At 40.7% G+C, this 13047-nt stretch overlaps 2 protein-coding genes and 1 long non-coding RNA gene across 3 annotated transcripts; 1 reads left to right on the top strand and 2 right to left on the bottom strand.

Annotated features, from left to right (window-relative positions):
• Positions 1–123: 123 nt before the first annotated feature.
• Positions 124–7098, bottom strand: LOC139664035 (elastase-1-like). Its single transcript, XM_071542838.1, has 7 exons — positions 7059–7098; positions 6752–6849; positions 6482–6582; positions 6128–6253; positions 5283–5419; positions 544–686; positions 124–324 (listed from the first exon to the last, which is right to left on the bottom strand). The coding sequence occupies exons 1-7, from the start codon at positions 7096–7098 to the stop codon at positions 124–126; spliced, it is 846 nt and encodes a 281-aa protein (XP_071398939.1).
• LOC139664028 (uncharacterized) lies at positions 1566–3930 on the top strand. Its single transcript, XR_011696742.1, has 3 exons — positions 1566–1677; positions 2503–2596; positions 3397–3930. It is a non-coding gene; the product is annotated as an uncharacterized lncRNA (long non-coding RNA).
• A 2441-nt stretch (positions 7099–9539) lies between the features above and the next one.
• LOC139664034 (elastase-1-like) lies at positions 9540–12888 on the bottom strand. Its single transcript, XM_071542836.1, has 7 exons — positions 12834–12888; positions 12597–12697; positions 11785–11885; positions 11241–11366; positions 10706–10842; positions 10424–10566; positions 9540–9734 (listed from the first exon to the last, which is right to left on the bottom strand). Exons 1-7 carry the CDS (start codon positions 12871–12873, stop codon positions 9540–9542), a joined length of 843 nt encoding a protein of 280 aa, XP_071398937.1. The 5' UTR covers positions 12874–12888.
• Positions 12889–13047: the final 159 nt, after the last annotated feature.

Genomic DNA, 13047 nt, shown 5'->3' with positions numbered 1-13047 from the left:
ATACAACTACATTTGTAATAAGATACATTCATTTATGCTACCATGGACAAAGCTGATGTACACTGAGTTATGAAACATAGCCACCACCAGACTTTTCTCTCTCCTTGAGAAACATGATTTGGGCTAATAGAAGTTTGATTCATCAGTGCTGACAGACACATTGTCCCTGGTGACCTGGTTCATCCAGCTGATGTAGGCAGAGACGCGGGTGAAGACAGTGGGCTTCCTCTGCTGGTTGCAGCCATTTGCAGATACGAAGCTGGTCACACCGTGGACATAGTAGCTACCGTTCACCTTACAGTTGAGGGGGCCGCCGGAGTCGCCCTGCAGGGTAGAGGACACAGTGTTATGGGCCTGTCTTCATAGCTTTCATCCACAATGCATCAGTGCTGCAATCCCCTAGCATCCACCAGATGGCACTGTGCAACCATTAAACAAATCTGTGGAATCACAATTGATCAATCCAGTGCACCAGTTGCTCTGAGCAGAGCACCTTGGATCCCAGCAGGAAAACAGCAGACTAATGAGGTATGTAGGACTGACCTGGCATCCAGACAGACTGCCGCCTCCAGCACAGACCATGGTGGTTTTGACAGATCCTCCCCACCATCCTCTACTGGAGCAGGTCTTGTGGTCGACAACGGGCAGGTAGGCCTGTTTCAGCTGGGAAGACAGCTGACCTCCAGCTAATAACAAAACATTGATAAAGCAATGATTTTTCCAAACCACATTCAGTTTCACACACTGTGTCTCGTTTAGTTGTTGATGGTTGATATTTTCTGCTTATATTGAATTAAAATTTGGAATTTTTTATGCCAAGAACTTAGAAGTATTCAGTGTTTCCCCCTTAAAGGAATAGTTCACCTAAAAATGAAAATACTCACCCTCATGCCGATTGAAACACAGGTGAAGTTTGTCCATATAACACACAGGGAGGTTGCCAGCACAACTCCATATCAGCCTTCTCCAAAACAACTGAAGTCAGTGGGGACCAGTAGACCTACAGTATATTTACACCATAATTTAGTGCAAATCTTAACTACAGCTGATTGATTTGCAACAAATCATGGTGTATACACTGTAATAAGTGCTACATCCATCATGTAGGTTTAATATACTTTAAATAGTTGTGATCTAGTTTATTTTATTTGTTTTATCCTAAAAAGTATCAATATACTTTCCCTTTACTTAAAATGTGTCAGTATATATACAACAATATATTTTAAATAAAACTATCACAATTTATTTGAGTAGTTATGTCTATGTGATTGTTGTGTACATGAAATGTTATAAAAGTGAGTTGACATACACAATTTATTTGAGTAGTTATGTCTATGTGATTGTTGTGTACATGAAATGTTATAAAAGTGAGTTGATATACACAATTTATTTGAGTAGTTATGTCTATGTGATTGTTGTGTACATGAAATGTTATAAAAGTGAGTTGACATACACAATTTATTAGAGTAGTTATGTCAATGTGGTTGCTGTGTTCATGTAACGTAATAAAAAAAGTTGACATTATCACTTTTCCCCTGATGCTTTGTGCTGCAACGTGTCTGTCTGGTCTGGGCGGGACAGGTCACTTTACCCGGGAAGGTATCAGCAGCTTGCTTGGCACTACAGCCTACTCACTCTGTTCGCCGCTGCAGAATTTTATGGATCCTGGATAAAGCGGTAAGTTGAGCAATTTTAGCTGAATGATTGGTGATGTAAAGTCGCGCTAAACCGATGACTTGAGAAGTCCCGTTCGGCAGCTAACGTTAGCTAAGCAAATCTGTAGCTAACGTAGCTGCCCTGCACACATGGCAAGCTAAGTTAGCTGCCCGGTGCTAACTAACGTGATCCTGTCGACCACGGTTCTGTCACCGTATTTACCGCAACCTAACGTTACACTTGGGGAAAACAGAAACCTGAAGCGAAGCCTGTAAAATTTAATGTAGGCTAAGCCAAGCCGATTTAAGTTTCAATACAGACATGCTAGCTAAAGTATGCCTTATTAGCTAAGTTAGCTATCACGTTTCAGTCAGAGTGAATTTTATGCACTTGTGCTGTTCATTATGTCTACCATCTCGCTTCCCTTGTTTTGCCTCAGAGCAGGAAACTTGGTGTGTGGCCGTACACGAAATTAGAACCATAAACGGTTAGATAAAACCCCTAGACAAAAGACGCTAATGCTAACGCTAGTTAATGCTAACGCTAGCTAATGTCAACTTATTGTAAGCTAGCTGTAGCTGACTGTCTGATATCGAGTGTTGTGGGTTTTGGGCAGGCAGTAGCCTAGTTGTTTTTTTCTCAAAAATCTAATCCAAATATGGACAAAGTAAGTTTTTTTTTTCCTCTCCACATGCCCGTGGTAGCACGACGAGTTGAGAACCACAGCTTTAAAGAATGCTTGGTCTATTATACTGCAATTGAATGAATAGTTGAAATACAGAGGGTGTATAGTTTGTGCTGGTGTCATCAGGCAGTGAATTTTGAACAGGTTTTACTTTTTGATAGGATCCATCTGCCTCTGTGGAGAAAAGGAGAGAAGTGCTCCTGAGATGCCTGGTCGAGTGGGGGAGAGAAAGAAGAACTCATCAGAGACCACCATGTATGTGTTAGGCTTAAAGCTACGTATCTATCTGTCTGATCAACAGTCTAACTGGTCACCTGTTTTTGATCAGTATTTTTAAGTGAATGTCTTAATGTGTTGATATTGTGATGATATTATAGGGATGATTATCATTGCTCTCAAAAGATATTTACACACTGTAGATTAGTGATGAACAGTCATTAGTAATGTGATGACCAAGCAGGTAGAGGCAAAGAACAGAAAATTGCATCCCTTTACTGTAATGCAGCCTTTAAAACCAGGAAAAGACAACACTTATGCCAGATCACGATAGTACAATACCCACACTCCATGCCATTGTCATGGCAAAGTAAGATTGGCCAAGACAGCAGGCATACTTACAGATGCTGTTTGCCAATGCTATAGTACTTAGGTCCATGGCTTGGAATTCCAGATTGGAGCACTGGAAACCAACTTGAAAACTGACTTGGATGTGTAGCTTACAGGTGACTGGGACACTGGTAATGTGGTCTTCAATTTTGGTGACTCAGACTTGAAAGCAAAGGAATTTAAGCTAAATAAACTTAATATCCAGTGATCCAAGAACATAACTGCAATTTGGTGTTGTTAACATTACACTGACAGTAAGTGCTATATGAGATTGATTTTGACATATGCTGTCAACTAGTGTAACTGTGTAATGAAGTATCCGTCACCTTTAGCAACAATGGTACAATTTTGACTTTGTGTCTGATCTATCTTATTACCTGTCTGATCTGTTTATCTCATTACCTGTTTCTCTGACCAAACTCTTTATTCTTCTTTGTCTCCACCAATAGAGTCGTGATGAAACCGAGGAGCACGCCGAGCTCAGCAGTTGCCCGATGAAAATTTACGCGTGCCATCAGCCCGATGCCATTGGCATCATCAAAGAAGGTCATCCAGTGGTCAGAGGTCTGACCAACCTGTCAAAAGCATGCTGCCTTCTCTTTGGACTTGCCTATGCCCTGGAACTTAAGTATCTACCAAAACTGGCGTGTTACATGTGTTGAAAAAAATTTGTCTTTTGGCAAGTTACTCATGTAATAGAATTTCATTTGGCATTTTCTTTTTGTGTTCATTCTAATGTGCCTTAAATGAAAATGGACTTAACTGTGTTCTGTACCATCATTGTCATTACCTCATGAGGTAGATATTCAACAGTATTGTGTGCGCAATTCAGCAGTTATGGCCTGTTTTGCAATCTATGGCACTGTTAGAAGTGAAACCTTTGAAACAGTGGGTTGTGAAGAGTTAAATAAATGTTATAATCTTAAATCTGTCTTTCCATCTTGTTCTTCTTAATTTGAAATTGTTATTGACAGGAAAGTCTATTTATGTAAAGTTAATCAAAACGTAGTGCTTGGGATATAGAAATTATAACAACAAAACCTTTAGAGAAATGAATGTAGCATAATTTATTCACCAGAGGTTGTAGCCTGGACTCAATTTAATGGAGTTCATTCACATGTGTGATTAGGTTAATTTTACTATTTTACATTTTATCTACAAGTAACCTGTACTCATTTTAATTAAGTTCAATATCATGTGCAAGTGAGTTACCTTTACCAAGAAAATTAAGTTTATCTAACTAAGTAATATCAGTAGTATTAGTTAACTCAACCTGATTTTACTGGGTTCATGTTAAGTAATGTTACAGTGTTCATTCTACTTAAAAAAGCCTTGAAGTTGACTCAACTCCAAATTCCAATGCAACCACTTACCTCACTTTTTATAAGTTAAAGAAAGGCATTACTTTTTAGAGTGTAGGTCTTTCTATTCACAGTGTGATTGTGTGGCTGTTTTTGTTTTGGAACTCTAAAGAACAGGTTCCCATTGACTTCAGTTGTTTTGGAGAAGGCTGCTACTAAGTTGTGCTGGCAACCTCCCTGTGTGTTATATGGACTAACAAATTTCACCTGTGTTTCATTTGGCATGAGGGTGAGTAGATGATGACAGAATTTTCATTTTTGGGTGAACTATTCCTTTAATTGTATTGTTGTCAGAGTGGAAAAGCGTCTGAAACCGCATTTAGACCATGGGGCATTAAACTCTCCATTGAAACCCAGACTAATAAAATTCTTTTAGGTGGGTAAGCAGTTCATTAAGGTCGGGTGACCCACTACACCAATGCAATGGAAGGTTAAACTCTCTGAAACATTACTGCCTGTAAATATAGGATTTTATTCATTATAGAACTAATTCATAAATAATATGTGCAATAATAAAAAGGTTTTACAGACTTTCTATCTAGCTTTGGTCAGGGTGGAGGAACCTTCATCATATCTGAGGTGGATCACATGACTGGGCAATATTTATCCAATAGTGAATTAAAGACCAATATCAGTCTAACCCTAGTGCCATGTTATACTAGTCATTTGGTGAAAGCACAAAGCACAGCCATTGTTTCTTAAACATAGGATCTGTTGGTTTCAGTTAGTTACACTAACTTCATTGTTCACTATAGCTTGTTCATTCCAAAATCCACCAATCAATATCATATCATTATTTCACCAGCAGCTAATTAGTTTTTCACAATCAAATAGGACCTCCCAAAGTGGACCTCCCAAAGTTTGTCTCCAGTGGAGACAAACTTTGCAGCCACAGTTGAAATCTATTAGTGTGTGGCTGATAACTTGTATTAATTTCCCACCCTGGTAGTATAATGATGATTTATTCAACTCACTGGAGGTGCGTCCCCACCCGGTGATGTAGCAGGGGTTGTTGTGGGGCAGGATCTGGCCGGAGGGAGGCAGAGAGCCCAGCTGGACGTAGGAGTTCAGGGTGGCCTCAGTGGACAAACGCAACAGGGCAATGTCATACCTGAGGTGGAGATCCATGGATCAAACAGGAGGCACCAAAAATAACTGTCTAGGTGCTGCAGTCCTTAAGAGGGCATTTTCTGTGAATATTAGGAAGTATTTGCATTCACTGTGCCTCGGAGTGTGTTAAATTCAGAGGTGACCATTTTTCATTAGATGAATGTGATTAATCAAGCATAACAAATTGTAAAAATTAGTCCTGCAAGTAGACTGTTTCTCATTAAAATAGGGAAGATAACCTTCTTTTGGGAATATTAGAGATACAGTGACCTTTGATTTAATTCTATAGGGAGAGAGAGCGAAAAAACGTTGTTGGGCATTCATTTTGTGTTGATTAACTCCTGTTATAATTAGTAATTAGTCTCACAGTCCTCACATAAATTCTCAAAGCGATGTGGTGCTGAGGTTATTAAATAATTAAAGATGCAGTATTGGCATTTTGACAAGAAAAAAAAGACTTTTAGAATAATCATTTGCAAATACTTAGAACTTTTTAACCTCTTTACACAAAGTGAACCAACAATTAAACTACAATATTTTATATTGTAAACATGATGGGAGGATAACTTTCTAGCTTTAAACAATATTCCAGGAATCCATTTTTTTCTGTTATAGGTTCAAAATGTTATTGTGCAGTAGCTAAAGGTATATATTATAAACATTTTTTGACATTTTGACATGAAACAACAAGTCTGAATGCTCCTCTGACCCGTTGGAGATGCGGTTGGAGTTCCAGTTGGGGTGGATGTAGACCCGGCTGACAGAGATGTACTGCTCCTTTCCCTCATGCTGGGAAATGTTGTGATCACCAACCACCGCACGCCATGTCCTTTTACTGTATGTACACACACACACACACACACACACACAAACACGCACAGTTTAAAAACTCCAATAAATTTAGATTCCTATATTACAGTAAGCCAATATGAAGGGGATTTACTGTACGGATATAAAGCCATGATCTCTGCCAAATGGCCACACTGCTGCAGAGATGGAATAGGATTTGACACACAGACACACACATACACACACACACATGCACTGTCACATAGTCAACTACCTGTCCACACAGTGAGCAGCGGTCATCACCCATCCTCTCCTGATCAGCGTTCCTCCACAGGTGTGGCGGTAGGAACTGCCAGACTTGAACTGCAGAGAGATCTGTGGAGGTGGCAAGATTAAACTTTCAGTCAGCTCCCCTACAGTCAAGAGTCCCTCATAAATCTTACATGACTACCAGGTAGGCATCACTGGCACACTTCAACATTTCTTAGTAGAGTTGCCTTTGCTGAAGCTGGAGGATTTGAACAGGAGAGTGGAAGAGGTTTACCTGCCAGGGCCAGGAGTTGGGTCTGGCCACCTCACCTCCCACAACCCTCTCCTCCACATCCTGCAGGAACAAGGCCTGTGGATCCTCCTCTGCCAGGACTGAACAGAGACATTGTGCTAGTGTGTGTGTGTGTGTGTGTATATGTGTCATTTGCTTTTGTTTGCTGACAGCATCAAAATAATTGACTGGTTGGGTTATTGTACGATGCAGAGTCCCCCTTCCCCCCCTTAACACATATCGCCTCTGACTCTGCCGAGCTGAACCAGGAGGCAGGTAATGAGGAATGGCAGTTTTCCACAGAACTTACCCAGAGCGGCAAGAGCTGTCAGTAATAGTAGTCGGAGCATGTCTGCAGGGTGGCTGGGCCGTATGTCAGGGCCAACAGGCAACGCCACCTTTCCTTATATACTGTATGCATACTCCTGTGGGTGTAGGAATTGTGCTGTACAAGCGATGTACAGCACTGATGATGGCGACTGACTGTTCCTTCACCTGTAGTCCATATGTGTACCATCTCACACTTATCTCCCATAGGCGAGGCCATTGCTTTATATGTCCTTTACATGCTTCTGATGTTCACAAGATTCAGAATTTATATTAATACTTTATGTGATACCCAGATGATCTGCTTGTGACATCGAATTCTTCCCTCTTTGAGCGGTGCTGGCAGATATATTGCCTAAGTTACATTTTATAGCTTGAGGCTGAATGCAAATAATATTTTTAGGCGCGTCTAGGGATTTGCTAGGTTGTGATTTTTTATTTGGAGCCACTTTATGAAACTGTTTCACTTGCTTAGAGGTAGATTTTGTGTTGTGAATAAGGGATTGGAAAACCACTAATCAGTGGTTTGTGTGAGAGTTAAAACGTGGGAATGTTGACTTTTCCAGAGTAATTTCAGAAAGCCTTTGACCTATACTTGACACATGTAGGACACTTTTAGATAATAATAAGATGATGTGTGGACATTTACATGCGGTAACAATGCCTGACAAATCAATGACACCTCCAGAACAGCACGTCTGTTTTAAGTGTCATTTTTACACTGGTATACTTCAATTAACCCAGATAATTACTGTTTACTTTTAATTATATCCACATAACTCCTGAATACACAGCTCTCCGCAAACCAGCCCATATTCTGTCTTAATTTGTTATTGTTTATTTAATTAATATTAATAAATAGATTAGGTGCACTTATGAATTAATGGAGCATTGTGTTAGTTCAGGCAGGACACCTAAATCACGCATTGCTTGTCATCTATCAACTGATCACAATCCATTCTCATAACAAGGCGGTCTATATAAATGAATTCTTCTTACACTGATTCTTGCTACACCAACTGCTGCACCCAATCTGCTGCTTGGTAAAGCTTTACCTCCGTCTCCCCAGCCTCCACCTGCTGTGTCTATCCAGCTGAAACTACGGTGGCTCTTAAAGTGATGACATGGCACAGTGTTGCTGCTCTGGCTTGGCTCTGTGTCACCCATGTTTTCTGCATTAGTGTGTCAGCAGACTGCTCTTCAGCGTAATTTTTTTGATATTTAGAAACTTTTCATTTCATTATTTTTGAAAGCATCTTCGCTTTATGGATTTTTTTTTTACATGTGCCTAAGACTTTTATACAGTACTGTACCTTCAGCATGCTTGCTGGGTAAGCAGGGAGCAGCTTAGTGGTTTATCTTGTGAGTAGAGTCTTCCTGAATCAAATAATGTTCAGGTGACATTACTGTAACTCTAAAGCAATGTCTACTCAGTGTGCTACCCTAACTTGGTTTTTGACAAACCTATAGTCCTATCTGACTAACATATAGTCTTCTCAAATGTTGTCTTTTAAAGGTATTATACTGCCACACTATATGATATATGTTTTAAGGCCTTGGCACACATTACAATAAACCAATAGTTAACCAAACCAATAGTTAACAGTATAATGTACCCTACTTGGGTATTTTTTTAAAGCCTCCTCCCATTCCTTGAAGTCAACTCATTTTGTGAAAGTTACATTTGTCACAGTCTAATCACGTCTTTTTGTTTACCCATTAGAATAAAACGCTCCTACAGTGTGTCCACTGCTTTACTGAAAGGAGTTTTTAATGATCCCTATTTGCGACGGCATAACCATGCACTTTTGAATTGATTTGATAGTCAAAGGCCACCTCTCACAAATCCCCTGATGTGAAGAAAATGATCATTAAAACTGTTGTTTGAGTGGTTCCACAGTACTTTATTTTCCAAAAACCACTCATGCATCTGAATTGCATTTCACTCTCAATTACGAATGCATTTCATCATTTTATTTATTGAGCCTATTAAGGTTACCAATTCCCACAAACACAAAACACAAAACAAAAATTAAACCAGACAAATGTATATTATAGAATTGAATAATACAATTTATTCTCATAGATACATTTGGGCAAAAACTGAGATGAATCCAGAGTGTTTTCTCATTTCCTTCATCATCCTTCTTCTCAACCCATGATCTGGCAAAGCAAGGACAAATGAATTATTATACTATTACAATCAGGATTGGAGCAAAATATTGCACTAATAAACAGAAATGTATTTGTAAGCATTTTTGGCATTTCAGTTTTTACACTTTCCAACAACACCACACAAAAAGGTCTCAGGTCAGCAATGAATGGATGAATGAATGAATGAATGAATGAATGAAGATGTCAAATCCTCTAGAGCGCATGCAATGTAATTTATATGAAACATGTAGCTCAAATAATGCATGTTTGAATAATAGTGTAAAATTGTTGACATTCAAACATTTTTTTTTTACATTTGATGTGTGGGTGATATTGGTTTGTGTTTAATACTGACATTGTTCATCCAGCTGATGTAGGCGGAGGCCCTGGTGAAGACGGTGGGCTTCCTGTAGGCATTGCAACCGGAGGAAGACACAAAGCTGGTCACACCGTGGACAACCCACTGGCCGTTGACACTGCAGTTCAGGGGGCCGCCAGAGTCACCCTGGAAGCAGAGACACCACATCACTGGCAAACCACAGCATCAGAAATTCATAGCTGATGACTTAATTTCTGCACTTTCTAGCAGAGCTGGTAGCAAATCCCCCATTTCCCATGCACTTAACTCACTCCCAGTATTCTCATATCTTCTAGTGTCACGCAGTCTCAAGCAAGTTAATGCAGAACATGAGCTCGCAAAACTTTGACAGTTCATGTAGTTTAAGCACTCGCCTGGATTATTGTAACTGACTTATGCCCCTGCTGCGGTAGCAAAGTAATCCTGCTTGTGTCCTCCAAAATATTTTCCTTGACAGGAAAGGGTCACCCTTTGGCTAACTGCGAGACATTTGGAGACACTCAGTTTCAGATTCACTTTGTCACATTGGTGTGGGGCTGAATTCTGACAAGTCCTTTCCTGCGTCTGCATCCCCAACGTCCTTCCTGCTGTCTTTGCAGGGTGGCCTTGTGGTTAGAGAGACCACCTTTCAACTGGATAAACCAGGTTCAAGATCCGTGTTGGCAAGCATCTGCCCTGCTGAAGTGTCCTTGAGCAAGACACTGAATCCCTACCAGTTCCAGTGTTACCTAACATATTACTGAGAAGATATAAGAGTGAGAGTAGCATGCACTGTCTCCTTCAGTTCACTTCTCTGTTGTCTTTCAGATAAACACAGAGGGACCATATTGCCTCACCTGGCATCCAGAGTCGCTGCCACCTCCAGCACAGACCATGGAGTCCTTGACAGTGCTGCCCCACCATCCAGAGCTGGAGCAGGTCCTGTGGTCCACAACAGGCAGGTAGGCCTGCTTCAGCTGGTTGGACAGCTGACCTCCAGCTAGGAGTGGCAGAAGAAATACAATTGGCAGTTGTGACTGTAGGATCACTTAAAAATGACTTACAGATTGATTTCTCATGTAAATACCGAACCAATGGTTTCTATCTTGTAAATGAAGGTGTCATTAGATTAAACTCACTCTGGGTGCGTCCCCATCCGGTGATGTAGCAGGGGTTGTTGTGGGGCAGGACCTGGCCGGAGGGAGGCAGAGAGCCCAGCTGGACGTAGTTGTTGAGAGAAGCCTCAGAAGACAGACGCAGGAGGGCAATGTCCCACCTGAGGGTCAGACCAACATTCCCTTAGGTAGAGTAGAGCAATAAATCTTTTTCCCAAGCCCATACTTACTCTTGCACTCCATTCTAACCTTACTGTGGAGGAGTAGGCTACACTGCTGTTTATCTTCCAACGTGAATTGCCAAGTGACAAATTCAATATTTTTACATGGTCTTTGTTAAATATGTCTATCAATGATTTGCCAGTCACCTTCAAATTACATGTGGATTTTAGGCTTCAGTATGGTAAATAGATACAAAGGATATTCAGGTACTGTCTAAAATCATATTGAAATATGATATATTGACATATTTAAAAATCACGTGGTAGTATATGCCAAGTATATGCCAAAATTTTTGGCACTGAATTGCAAGTGGATCCAAAAACAACCGGGTACCAACCCTCCAGCAACATTGTTGGAGTTCCATCTGGGGTGGAGGTAGACACGGCTGACGCTCATGTACTGCTCCCTGCCCTCATGGCTGCTGATGTCATGATCGCCAAGAACAACACGCCAAGTCCTGGACCTGTGGCGACACAAGAGACACAACACATCCAAGACAAATTATCAATATTTTACTCCTCTACTCTGGCAATATTGCTGATGCCTACCTTTTACCACACAGCAACAAAAGGACATCGCTTGGAGACTGTTGTTTCACAGTGGAATGCATTTTTTGTGGCATTTTTGTTTTTATGTGATAGATAACAGTACAAAGAAACAGGGACTGACATGTGACAAAGAGTCCCAAACTGAATTTGAACACAGGACATCTTGGGTATATGGTATGCGCTATAGCCAACTAAGCCACCAGGACATTTCCCACAGTGGAATACATTTACGTAAATGTTAAACATTGTGAGGATTCCTGGTACTTCATCCATATTCCCATTACTTTTGAGGTCAGCAGTTACTGATCTTTTTGTGATGTTTGAAAGTCTCACCTGTCCACACAGTGAGCAGCGGTCATGACCCATCCTCTCCTGATCAGGGTTCCTCCACAGGTGTGGTAGAAGGAGTTTCCAGATTTGTACTGGAGAGAGATCTGAGGAAGAAAAACACAGCAGAGAGCATTGAAGCTGTAAGAAACTAAGTGATGGACTTTTTTTTTTTGGAAATGCAGCTTGGCAACATTCCAGACAATGGGAAGTGAAGAGGAACAGGATAGAGGGAAACAAATTAAATGCAATTTCACTCGGCATAATGAAGTTCATAGATAGCCAGTGCAAAGTTGTCCTCCATATTTCTTAAGAAAGATCTGAGGAAAAACATTTTAAAATACTGTGGCAAGCTGAACAAGTAGGTCCACACAACATTTTTGCACTACCTATTTTTTTTATTGTGGCAAGATTATATTTATATATTATACAGGGATATTTTGATCAGGTGTGTTTAAGACAGATCCCTTTAAATAGCTTGTTAGGACATCACATGATTTCATTGATAGAGCACATGCAAATTCATCATGGGTTAAATACACCTGTTTACATCAGCATTCAAATGACACATTACTAACTCAAGGACAATCATATATGAATAGAGAGACAAATTTCAATATTTACAGTTGTTAGAGGAGAAGTCAATGCATATTTTCAAAAAAAGAACATATCGAACATGACAGGCTATTTAAGGGGATTATGGATACTGTGTCAAATACACCTGAAGAAATATGTCGAGCAAGAATGTTGTGCAGACCTACTTTGAGTTTTGAACATATGGCTCTAGCGGTTGTGAAGGCAAACAGAGCACACAGTACCTGCCAGGGCCAGGAGTTGGGTCTGGCCACCTCTCCTCCCACAACTCTCTCCTCAACACTGTCCTCCAGGAACCTGGGCTGGGGCTCCAGCTCAGCCAGCACTGGGTAGAGAGCACAGCGGAGACACAGATAGCATTACAGTTGGACATACGGCATCATGTATTCTAGTCTGTTAGGAGTCTGCTGTGTGCAGAATGTAGAATGAAAGAAAGAATCAAAGAGAGCTGAAGTTCTTACCCAGGGCTGCGAGAGAGGTCAACAGAAGAAACCTGAGCATGTCTGCAGTCTGTCTAAACCTTCTGCACTGGAGAGCACTCCCACCACTCTTTTATACCTTCAGGGGTGCTTCAGCTGATAGAGGCTGTGTGTGTGCGTGTGTGTGTGTGTGTGTGTGTGTATGACTTGCTCAACAGCAGCAGATATCCACCTGTGTCTGTCTCACAGTTATCAC

The sequence above is a fragment of the Centroberyx affinis genome, unplaced genomic scaffold (assembly GCF_046629955.1).
Source record: "Centroberyx affinis isolate AG114_WGS23_722 - 3 ecotype Tasmania unplaced genomic scaffold, CSIRO-AGI_Caff_v1 ptg004194l_1, whole genome shotgun sequence".
Lineage (NCBI taxonomy): Eukaryota > Metazoa > Chordata > Actinopteri > Beryciformes > Berycidae > Centroberyx > Centroberyx affinis.
Note: the sequence above shows the minus strand (reverse complement) of the source record. Positions and strands in the feature narration are given on the sequence as shown.